The sequence below is a fragment of the Drosophila arizonae genome, chromosome 4 (genome assembly GCF_054131065.1).
Source record: "Drosophila arizonae isolate 15081-1271.41 chromosome 4, UAZ_ARI_1.0, whole genome shotgun sequence".
NCBI lineage: Eukaryota > Metazoa > Arthropoda > Insecta > Diptera > Drosophilidae > Drosophila > Drosophila arizonae.
The window spans coordinates 186,109-198,848 of NC_142924.1; the positions used below are offsets into that span (position 1 = coordinate 186,109).

The following is a 12,740-nucleotide window of genomic DNA, read 5'->3' on the forward strand; positions in this document are numbered from 1 at the left end:
ATATCTTATCTCAATGTAGGCAGAAAAGAGGAAAAGACAAGATTATTATCTACGTTATAGGAAATTCAGTATTTTGCTTTGTTATAAACCAAACAAGTAAGAAGGCTCCAGTCCAGACTGCTCGACTAGGAGATACCCTGAGCCCTCCAAGCTGATATTTTAATCATTCTGCTCTTCTTCTATGTACACATACATACACATGCACTTATAAGCACGCGCTCTGCTAACTGTGCAGTAAGCAGCGGCTGCGCTTGGGCTGCAATGCAATGTGCGCAATATTATAAGAATTTATTTATTAAATAATTTCTTTTGCAGACATACAATCTTAATGAAACTTTCAGAGCGTAATCATATGGTTAAAATGTGTGTACATTCCAAAGCACAAGTCTCTAGTACTTGAAATGCAAATTGCAAATTGCAAATTTACAAATTGGGGGCGAAGAGGGCGTGGTATCCAAAATCTGTAAATTACAAAATCTTTGTGTCCATTAATTCTATATACAACGCAAATTTGAAGTCTTCAGGTTTAAAATTGTTCAAACTAGGCTGAAAAAACCAAGTAGTTTTTTCGATTATTCTCGATAAAAAGCTATCGGATGACTTATCGAAAAAATAAAGCAAACTTGTACTGCCTATGGTATACACGAGTATGCATGCCAAATTTCAGCTCTCTAGCTCTTATATCTTCTGAGATCCTTTTGCTCATACGGACGGACAGGCGGACAGGGCTATATCGACCCAGCTCGTCGTCCTGATCAAGAATATATATACTTTATGGGGTCTGCGATGATTCCTTCTGCCTGTTACATACTTTTCACAAAACCATTATACCCTGATTTCCCATTTTCAATGGGTTCAGGGTATAAAAATGTTGATCATACGATAATTGATTGTTTTGCTAACAATCATGACGGCTTTGGTTTTTTTTCAAGTGACGGATATTCCCAGTGATTAGCTCAGTGGTTCAAGTATATATTCCGTATTCGCAACGTTTTCCCAAATGTTGCTATCTCATTGCAAAAAACAGACGAATGGCTGCTGAATCTGGAAAATGAAATCAAATCGTTTTACGTGCTGAGAATGCAAAACAAATCAAGGGACAGTATGAAGTCCAAGACTCTGACTCAGTAGCAGTGTTTAGCCTCTTGAGCATATATATATGTATATGTTTTATCGAAGTATTTTAAAAATATAACACTACAAATTTTGGGTACCTTCGAGTATGTATTATATTATAATTTTCAAGGTCCACTTCGCTGAGATGCTTGCGGTTATTCATCTAGGCAGACAATCTGACGATCGGAGAGACACACAACAGTCGGATATTGCACAAAATCAATATACTCACTTGGCTCTGCGATAAATATAAAGAGACAAATGTATAAACGGTTACGCTTCCGCGACGTATTTCGTGCAACAATAGCTGCTCTTACAATGTCTAGTCTCAGCTCAAGAATCCTTGATATATATATATATATTGCCATATATAGAACGTGTTCCCTTGCAGCAACTCCTTTGACAACGACAGACAAGATTTCAGCAATAAAATTTCGAAAAGTTAACAGGAGATGATAAACCAACACAGACGATAAAAAAGGGGCTACGAGACCAAGAAAAAGACGCACTCGAAATGCTGCTGCTGCTGGCTGTTGTGCTGGAGCAGAGCACACAGGAAAACTTTCTAATGTTAGCCGCATCGATTACGTTTGGTCCCGCCCAAACATATAGTCCTTACTCGAGTTGCTTCTCTCTTTATAATATTGTCATGGCCATGGGGCGCTCATTGTTGTTCGCATATGAAAAAGTTTGCACAGTTGCGTTAAATTGTCATGAAATCATTGCCAGCTGCCAGTTGCCTGGGCTTAGCTTGTGGTCAATAGCCAAAATTAATGGCAGCTGTCTGATACAGCAGCATGGGCGGTAGCAGTCACCCGACCTGTCCGACATTTCGTTGATGACTTATCACATTGTCACATTAAATAGCCAGTTGCAGTTCCGGCTATAATTCAAAAATTGTGAGATGTCTGTTCGGCTTTCAGCGTCAGCTTCTTTCATTAATCATTGCGTGTAGCACTGGACGAGTTTGTCAATGAGTTTGTCAACATAGTCTTCCAGTCTTTAAGCTGCCACCGCATATCTTGCTCCTACTCTAACGGGTATGAATGCGTTTTTTTTTTAAGTTTTTTGCAGCACTTTGTTGTTGCACATTATTTGCTCTCATGCATGTATATATATAAAAGGTCTGTTCGCCTGCACTTGTCTCTGGTTTGCGTTGTATTTTCGGGCTCTGTATTGAAAAAGTTTTATTGGAACAGCTGCTTGAGCTGAACGAAATCATCATTAGGAAGAGTTGCTAATAAATTATGGTGACAATCTTGTCAACTGTGTTTGTCAGAAAATAAAGTGGTTGGCATTACCTTTTATTTATATTTTATACATGTGGGCATTGTCGTCGACATAGCGGGGTATAACAATTTCTGAGAGCTTCTCATTTTACGTTTAGCCACTTCACCATTTTGAGTTAATAAGCTGACTATTTGCATATGAAAAGTTCTCGTTGAATAAACATAAATGTATGTATATCTAAAGCTGCATATAAACAAATCTGTTTCGATAGCTTTGCTTTCGACTTTCCATTTTATTTGTACACACACACATTTGTTTCATTTTCAATTCTTATATATATATTTCTTATTGTGTTTTCTTGCCTACTCGACATTTGGATATTGGACTGCGCTTTGCGAAATTGAAGGATTTGCTGGCATCGATTGTAAAGGAATAGCGAGACAAATACGTGTCCCAGTCCTGAGATACTGCTCAGGCTTATTGGCGCATGCAAAATGATTGTGACAGAGCGTATAAATGGATATGATTGTGCTTTTCCTTCTTTATTTTTGCCAGCTTTTTTTTTTATACCCTGAACCCATTGAAAATGGGAAATCAGGGTATAATGGTTTTGTGAAAAAGTATGTAACGGGCAGAAGGAGGCGTGGCAGACCCCACAAAGTATATATATTCTTGATCAGCGCGACGAGCTGAGTCGATATAGCCCTGTCCGTCTGTCCGTCCGTCCGTCCGTCCGTCCGTCCGTCCGTCCGTCCGTCCGTCCGTCCGTCCGTCCGTCCGTATGAGTGCGTCGATCTCAGAAGTTATAAAAGCTAGAAAGCTGAAATTTGGCATGCATACTCGTGAGTACCATACGCAGTACGAGTTTGCTTTATTTTTTCGATAAATCATCCGATAACTTTTTTATCGAGAATAATCGAAAATTTGATTTTGTTTTTTTTAGCCTAATTTGAACACTTTTAAACCTGGAGTCTTCAAATTTGCGTTGTATATAAAGTTAATGAATACAAAGATTTTGTAATTTACAGATGTTGGATACCACGCCCCCTTCGCCCCCAATTTGTAAAAAACGCATTTCAAGTACTAGAGACTTGTGCTTTGGAATGTACATACATTTGAACATTATGATTACGTTCTGAAAGTTTCATTAAGATTGTAGGTCTACAAAAGAAATTATTCAACAAATAAATTCTCATAATATTGCCCACACTGCAGCGCAGCCCAAGCGCAGTCGCTGCTTACTGCGCAGTTAGCAGAGCGCAGGCTTATGCGTGCGTGTGGATGCATGTGTATGTATGTGTGCATAAAAGAAGTGCGGAATGATTAGAATATCAGCTTGGAGGGTTCAGGGTATCTCCTAGTCGAGCAGTCTCGACTGGAGCCTTCTTACTTGTTTTTTTTTTTTTTTTTTTTTTTGGCAAGGATCCAAATTGCAATTTCCTATTTCGAAGGATTTTCTCTTGTGTATTTCTGCCAGGCAAGTTCATGCAAATAGCAAATATTAAATATTTTCATAGAGCTGTTGCGCGTTTCCAGCTATTATATTATTATATATATTTATTCATATATGTACGCATAGTAAAACCCTTCGTCACGATTTTATTATTGTGCCTTCATATTTTTGTATGCATATTCATATTCCCTTTCACTTTTTTTTTATACCCTGAACCCATTGAAAATGGGAAATCAGGGTAAAAAGTATATATATTCTTGATCAGGATGACGAGCTGAGTCGATATAGCCCTGTCCGTCTGTCCTTCCGTATGAGCAAAAGGATCTCAGAAGATATAAGAGCTAGAAAGCTGAAATTCGGCATGCATAAACGTGTATACCATAGGCAGTACAAGTTTATCTTATTTTTTCGATAACTCATCCGATAAGTTTTTTATCGAGAATAAGCGAAAAATCGACATTGTTTTTTCAGCCTAATTTGAACACTTTTAGACCTGGAGACTTCATTTGCGTTGTATATAAAGTTAATGGAAACAAAGATTTTGCAATTTACAGATTTTGGATACCACTCCCCCTTCTCCATCAATTTGTAAAATTTGCAATTTGCAATTTGCATTTCAAGTACTAGAGACTTGTGCTTTGGAATGTACACACATATTCACCATACGATTACACTCTGAAAGTTTTATTAAGATCGTATGTCTACAAAAGAAATTTTTCGACAACTAAATTCTCATAAGATTGCCCACACTGCAGCGCAACCCAAGCGCAGTCGCTGCTTACTGCGCAGTTAGCAGAGCGCAGGCTTATGCGTGCGTGTGGATGCATGTGTATGTATGTGTGCATAAAAGAAGTGCAGAATGATTAGAGTATCAGCTTAGAGGGTTCAGGGTATCTCCTAGTCGAGCAGTCTCGACTAGAGTCTTCTTACTTGTTTTTTGTTAATATTGCTGCTTTTCTTGTTACATAAAATATAACAACTACTCATCAAATTTTAGCATGGAAATATTCATTTTTATTTGTGCTGTTCTTTCTCCTTTTTTAGCATCTGCGTCGAGGCAAATGCTTTATGGCTTATGAACATTTTGTTTGCCAATATTCTTCTTTCCAGTCGCTCGAGTGTGGGTGTGTGCTTGCTTTTGTTGTGATTTCGGTTTATTGTTTTGTATATATTTTTCTGCTTGAATTCACTAAAAGCTACTCAAATGCTAGTCATCTAAACATGTACTTTGCATACCCTCCACATCCTCCTCTTCCTTCTTATTGTCGATCCATTTCTCAACTTCAGTTTTGCTTGACAAGGTATTTGTTTGGTTTATGTCTTTATTTTGTACCATGCCAGAGGGGCAAAGAGTAGAGCTATATTATTTTCAATAGTCTTTTTGAAGAAGATCACACATTAATTTGATACTTTTTATGACAGCATCTTGTTTAGGTGCAGTTCTACTTTTTATGTATATAACATTGTAATTTTTCACAGATCAGTTTTAAATAAAAATTTGAATGTTAAAAATGTTTACAAAATAAATTTATAGTTTTAAATATTCCCAAGAGGTATGTATAACAGTTTCATTGTTTTAAAATTTATTCAAATTACATGTATTTAATATATCTACATATGTAAGGGAAAGATAACAATGCCTTTAATTTTAGGGCATTTAGTTGTCGACTTAGCGCAGTCCAGAATTTATCTACTGTTCCTTTCTGATTGTTGAAGTCGATTTTTCTTTTTACTCTTTTTTGTTGTTGACTGATGGGTGCCATTCGACTGGGAAATAGTATTGCAAGTATATATATACATATAAATTTATATATTTTATATATGCGAATGTATATATATACCGAGCGGCTGTGCATATACATATGTATGTATGCTTTTACATTATGTGTCCTTATAGGAACCAAAAGAAAAATTTCAAAATTTTTATTATTATTTAATGCTATGTAGCTCCTGAGTCTGATCACTTAAGCTATTATTTTTTTTGGCGTCAGTCAATTGTCATTCGAAAGAAATAAAAAGAGCAAAAACACTGAAATCGCAATAGAGAATTTTTATTGTTGATGAAAATTTAAAAAAGTGGAAATTATAATGAAATACATATTTTATGTTTTGTGGCTTTTGTTCTTGTATCTCGTAAGTTCTTTATTGTAAGTATTCTCAAGTTAAATTTATTTAAAAAATAATCGGTTTTTGATTTGGTATCTAGCTATTCGTGTCTGCGAATCCAGATTTTAAATTAATTACCAAATGTTAGGGAGTAAATATGGCCAATTAGTAAATTTTATGCAAGTTTTGAGCTTTCACGTATACTTTGGGCTTTGCTTTAGTATTAGTCTGAGATATTCACAAAGATTATTACCACTCAATTAGAAATAAAAGACAAAACAAAAATAAGTACAACAACAAAGGCATCGGTCTTTCTGGGAACTGTTGGGGAAATTCAGCGAACTTTGGCATCAAGTCATTGTTGTCGAACTTGAAGTGGCTCAGCATGGACAGACATGCAAAGAGGGGGAAAGGACAAAGAGTATGACATAGAGGTAGAGATAGAGAGAGAGCGAGAGAGAGAGAGAGAGATACAGAGGAAAGAATGGCTGTGTCTGGGAGGAAGCGGAGGAACCTGGTTGCTGCAGACAAGTGAAGCCAAAGTGTTGTTTGGATTTCATTATACAATTATCTTGTTACTAGAAATAATGGTGTCGAGTCGGGCAACATGCCAAAAACATTCAATGACGCTGATGCGCCGCCATGTGGGTGCCAGAATGCCTCACACATGTGTGTGTGTCTATAGCTGTGTGGCAGCCGGAAGCTGTGCGTGGTGGCAAAAGCAGAAAGTCATTATCCAAAAAAAAAAAAACAAATAAAAAAAAAAACCAGTAAGATGGCTCCAGTCGAGACTGCTCGACTAGGAGATACCCTGAACCCTCCAAACTGATATTCTAATCATTCTGGACTTCTTTTATGCACACATACATACACATGCACTTATAAGCACGCGCTCTGCTAACTGCGCAGTAACGCAGCAACGGCTGCGCTTGGGCTGCGCTGCAACGTGGGCAGTATTATGAGAATTTATTTGTTGAATAATCTTTTGTAGATATACAATCTTAATGAAACTTTCAGAGCGGTATCCAAAATCTGTAAATTACAAAATCTTTGTATCCATTAAATTTATATACAATGCAAATTTGAAGTCTTCAGGTCTAAAAGTGTTCATATTATGAGAATTTATTTGTTGAATAATTTTTTGTAGATATACAATCTTAATGAAACTTTCAGAGCGGTATCCAAAATCTGTAAATTACAAAATCTTTGTATCCATTAAATTTATATACAATGCAAATTTGAAGTCTTCAGGTCTAAAAGTGTTCATATTAGGCTGGAAAAACTAAGTCGATTTTTCGATTATTCTCGATAAAAAACTTATCGGATGAGTTATCGAAAAATATGATAAACTTGTACTGCCTATGGTATACACGAGTATGCTTGCCAAATTTCAGCTCTCTAGCTCTTATATCTTCTGAGATCCTTTTGCTCATACGGACGAACGGACGAACGGACGGACGGACAGACGCACAGGGCTATATCAACTCAGCTCGTCACGCTGATCAAGAATATATATACTTTATGGGGTCTGCGATGATTCTTTCTGCCTGTTACATACTTTTCACAAAACCATTATACCCTGATTTCCCATTTTCAATGGGTTCAGGGTATAACAAGAAAAAGGAAAGGAAGGAGCTTCGCAGTGGTTGCGCTGAGGTAGACTCTGAATAATGCGATAAATAAATGAAAATGTTTGAGTTAAATGAATTAAGTGTGCGATACTCTTGGCTTGTGCGAGAGTGAGTGCGTGCCTTTTGTGTTAGTGTTAGCTGTCAGCGCAAGTGACAGTCCGTTAAATATACAGAACTTTAGGAAATGTGCTCTTTTCTAACTGAGTTTACAACGATTGCCAGCTCCCTCAGGTATATGCTACATGATACGCTTTCTCTCTCTAATGGCTCTCTTTTTGTGTGATAGTTAATTACCCAAATATCACTCACTCAATGTGACAGACAAAAAGTCATTGGATCATTCGGACAAAAACTTTGTTGGGTCATTCATTCTCTCAGTAGTTGCGTGGGACATTTTTTGCGCCTTGTCATTGCCATTGATTAATCATCGAACAGTTTACTCTATTAAAGCCAGTTGTTAGGGTAATATTACCACTTATGCTGGGCTACTAACATTTTGAAAATTCTTATGTTATGTTATGGTTGGGTTGAAGGCTGCAAGTGCACTGGTGTGAATATAAGGGCATGATAGAATTATCCATAAGTATAAAAACGCAGGCACAATAAATTTATTGGGCAGTCAATTAAATTTGTTTAGTCAATTACTTTGTACAAACCGTTTGGATTCGTTTATTAGCTTAAACATGGTCAGACATTTGAGCGTGCTCACTGTATATTGCAATGATGTGCATTAAATGGTCTTATATCTGATACCCATCTATCTTATCGTAAGACCGTATCAGTTTCAATGCTAAGCTGACTGTTCCGTTGGTTGTGTAAAGTAAAGCCCTTAAGATTGATCATAAATATTTTAGTAGATCTGTGATTTTAAACGTCTTGTTGAATTTTTTGCTCTTTAAGTGCCGAAGTTTATTTAAGGCAATGAAAATATTGTTTTCTTTGATTATTTTTATACCCTGAACCCATTGAAAATGGGAAATCAGGGTATAATGGTTTTGTGAAAAAGTATGTAACGGGCAGAAGGAGGCGTGGCAGACCCCACAAAGTATATATATTCTTGATCAGCGTGACGAGCTAAGTCGATATAGCCCTGTCCGTCTGTCCGTCCGTCCGTCCGTCCGTCCGTATGAGTGCGTCGATCTCAGAAGTTATAAGAGCTAGAGAGCTGAAATTTGGCATGCATACTCGTGTGTACCATACGCAGTACGAGTTTGCTTTATTTTTTCGATAAATCGTCCGATAACTTTTTTATCGAGAATAATCGAAAAATTGATTTTGTTTTTTTAGCCTAATTTGAACACTTTTAAACCTGGAGTCTTCAAATTTGTGTTGTATATAAAGTTAATAGATACAAAGATTTTGTAACTTACAGATTTTGGATACCACGCCCCCTTCTCCCCCAATTTGTAAAAAACGCATTTCAAGTACTAGAGACTTGTGCTTTGGAATGTACACACATATTTACCATATGATTACCCTCTGAAAGTTTCATTAAGATCATATGTTTACAAAAGAAATTATTCGACAAATAAATTCTCATAATATTGCCCACACTGCAGCGCAGCCCAAGCGCAGTCGCTGCTTACTGCGCAGTTAGCAGAGCGCAGGTTTATGCGTGCGTGTGGATGCATCTGTATGTATGTGTGCATAAAAGAAGTGCAGAATGATTAGAATATCAGCTTAGAGGGTTCAGGGTATCTCCTAGTCGAGCAGTCTCGACTAGAGTCTTCTTACTTGTTATACCCTGAACCCATTGAAAATGGGAAATCAGGGTATAATGGTTTTGTGAAAAAGTATGTAACGGGCAGAAGGAGGCGTGGCAGACCCCACAAAGTATATATATTCTTGATCAGCGCGACGAGCTGAGTCGATATAGCCCTGTCCGTCTGTCCGTCCGTCCGTCCGTCCGTCCGTCCGTCCGTCCGTCCGTATGAGTGCGTCGATCTCAGAAGTTATAAGAGCTAGAGAGCTGAAATTTGGCATGCATACTCGTGAGTACCATACGCAGTACGAGTTTGCTTTATTTTTTCGATAAATCGTCCGATAACTTTTTTATCGAGAATAATCGAAAAATGGATTTTGTTTTTATAGCCTAATTTGAACATTTTTAGACCTGGAGTCTTCAAATTTGCGTTGTATATAAAGTTAATCGATACTAAGATTTTGTAATTTACAGATTTTGGATACCACGCCCCCTTCTCCCCTAATTTGTAAAAAACGCATTTCAAGTACTAGAGACTTGGGCTTTGGAATGTACATACATATTCACCATATGATTACGCTCTGAAAGTTTCATTAAGATCGTATGTCTACAAAAGAAATTATTCAACAAATAAATTCTCATAATATTGCCCACACAGCAGCGCAGCCCAAGCGCAGTCGCTGCTTACTGCGCAGTTAGCAGAGCGCAGGCTTATACGTGCGTGTGGATGCATGTGTATGTATGTGTGCATAAAATAAGTGCAGAATGATTAGAATATCAGGTTGGAGGGTTCAGGGTATCTCCTAGTCGAGCAGTCTCGAGTGGAGCTTTCTTACTTGTTTTTATCATGTACTGTGTATGTGGTATTTAATTTCCAAAATGTGATTGAATTCCAATTCAGCTTAAGTTTGGGCACTCTTATTATCATATCGTGTGATTAACGTAAATTGATATTTGGAGAAAGCATCAATATGCTTAATGATGATCTAAATTTCAGATAAGATACTTTTGACGTCTGGCAGCGAATGGAGTTTTATTATTCTACCACTATGCTCAGTCATTCAGTTCATTCGCACGACGCATTAATTGGTATCAAAGTACTCAGTATTAACCATTGACATTATTTCAAAATAATCAAGTAAGAAAGTTCTAGTCGAGACTGCCCGACTACGAGATTCCCTAAACCCTTCGAGCAACTGATATTTCAATAATTATTCGCACATGCAAACACACACGCGTACACACAGCCATACGTACGTACGCATAAACACTCATTGGCTGCAGTGGTGGCTTACTATGGGAACTTAATTGTTTAATAATGAAACTTTCAGATTACGAATATAACATAGATATGCATGTATTTGCCAAAGCACAAGTCTCTAGGATTTGAAATACGTCTTTTACAAATGTGAGGGTGAGGGGGTGAATATAGGGTGAGGGGTAAATTTTAACAAAACCCGAAATTGTATAAAATGCATCTATATATATATATATATTTAAAGTTTGGACACTCTAGTTATAAAGCGCCCCGATCAAGAATATATACACTTTGTGGGGTCTGCTACGCCTTCTTCTGCCTGTTACATACATTTAACAAAACCATTATACCCGGATTTCCCATTTTCAATGGGTTCGGGGTTAAAATAATATATTTATACCTACACAGTACTTCTAAGCTGACCGCAAGAGTTGATTGGTTATTTGTAGTGATCAACACTCGTCTCTTGATTGCGCACGCTGCGGTTTGCCATTTTTCTAGGGAAATGTTGCAATTGAAGAGGCTTTGACCCTACAAAGAGACGAGTGGATAACTGAAGCAAAATAAAAGTTCAAAACTCCTTATTAAAGGAGAATACGCCTAAAACATAACAAAAATCATAAGTGATTGCCCAGAAGATACCCTTTAAGTGGCAAATATATAGCTGAATGACAAAGTATAGAAAGTATTCATATACAGTCATGACAAAAAAAAAAGTTGTCTGAGTATAGTTAAATCTTCAGTTACCCATATCCTTGACAGATTGAATAATAATTGTTTTTTTTTTTTTTATTTTTATGTTCCGTCGTTTTTATGGCCATGTTGTCAAGTATTTGGCGGCCATTTGTTTGTTGTAATGTTTATTTTTATTTATGGCATGAAATTTGAATTTGAAATTTGACAGCAAAGAGCCGTTTAATGCTACCCGAAGGCAACTCGGTCTGGCAAAGAGTAAATGTCGTGCTCGCATTCGGCAGTCGGGACTCGATATCGTTGCTATTGTTTCGAACTAATTGGTTTTATTGTTTGGATATTCCAGAACTATATTGTTAAGCAATTAATGGCTAACAATTGGGCGTCAATTCCGTTTTGTTGACTGTTGACTGCTAGACTCGAGGTTTTTAGGATTGCGTCTTCTCCTACTCAATGCTTTGCAGGTCCGTCTCGCCCCGAATCCATTCCAAATAGGCTGTAATGCGCGTGTATACAGTTGGTGAGCCCTGTTCACAGCCATTGGTGCTGCCGAATGAGGTTACTCCAATCAAATAGCTGACATTGTGCCAACGATAGACCAGCGGACCACCGGAGTCGCCCTGGCAACTGCCACGTCCTTCTCGCCCATCGCTGCAAATGTGACGTTGCACGCTAACTAAGCCAGGTAGAAAGTAGCAAATGCACCTCTCTTGCTCTAGCACGGTAACATCCACATAGTGTAGGAGATTGGCCTCTGGGGATTGAGTACCATTCGTGCCATCTCCCAGCGCACCCCAGCCGGAGCTGCTGACCAGTTGTCCCTGCAGCAGCGATTGCTGCATAAAATCGAGCGCCAGAGGAATGGGCTCCACCGTCGTGCTGGGCGTGGCCGAGTGGGGCAGATGTATTAGGGCCAAATCATGATAGCCCGCAAAGCCTAGATAGCCCGGAAATACATTAAAATTCCATATATGCACCTGAAAAATTTGGGTTGCTGTTTCAGCGTCTGCATAGCTATTGCTGCCTAGATAAATCTGACCACTTTCGGCATCATTCAGGCAATGCGCTGCAGTCAGAACGTAGTTTAGACTAATGAGGGATCCACCACATTGCGTGGCATATCCTTGACGCCGATGCAAAAGCAATGCAGCTTGATAGGGAAACATTCCCGGCTCGGCCAGTTCGCCACGTGCTATGCGAGGGCTTACTTCTAGCTGTTGCTCTGGCAGTTCGTATTTCTTGCATTTTCGCTGCCAGCTCTCGTAGGCCAGATGCCAGCGTGCAGAGAAGACTTCCTCCGAATCATCATCATGGTGTCCGGTTGAGATCCACGCCTGCGTAAGACTGAAGCCAAGCAGACAGAGAAGCAATGTGACCGTGTAAGGCATTACAGTTGACTATGCCGTGCCACTTGACAAGTTTCTTGCTTTTATATACATACACAAAAGGCCGGCACGTGTCTGGGCCCCTTTGGTTAATTGAATTGGGCGGTATATTTTGATGTGAATTACACACAGAAACCAGCAGCTGTTTGGCATTCAATTTTAGCCA

General features: G+C 38.3%; 2 protein-coding genes across 2 annotated transcripts in view; one reads left to right on the plus strand and one right to left on the minus strand.

Annotated features, from left to right (window-relative positions):
- The window catches only part of LOC108613386 (uncharacterized), a 110,474-nt gene that overhangs the window by 27,965 nt on the left and 69,769 nt on the right, over positions 1 to 12,740 (plus strand). The gene's annotated exons all lie outside the window — the stretch shown is intronic.
- On the minus strand, positions 11,340 to 12,621 carry LOC108612458 (brachyurin). Its single transcript, XM_018005340.2, has one exon. It carries the CDS (start codon positions 12,575 to 12,577, stop codon positions 11,636 to 11,638), a length of 942 nt encoding a protein of 313 aa, XP_017860829.1. The 5' UTR covers positions 12,578 to 12,621; the 3' UTR covers positions 11,340 to 11,635.

Excerpts from the sequence above, each read along its gene's own strand:
- LOC108612458 (XM_018005340.2), bottom strand. The coding sequence starts at position 12,577 with ATGCCTTACACGGTCACATTGCTTCTCTGTCTGCTTGGCTTCAGTCTT.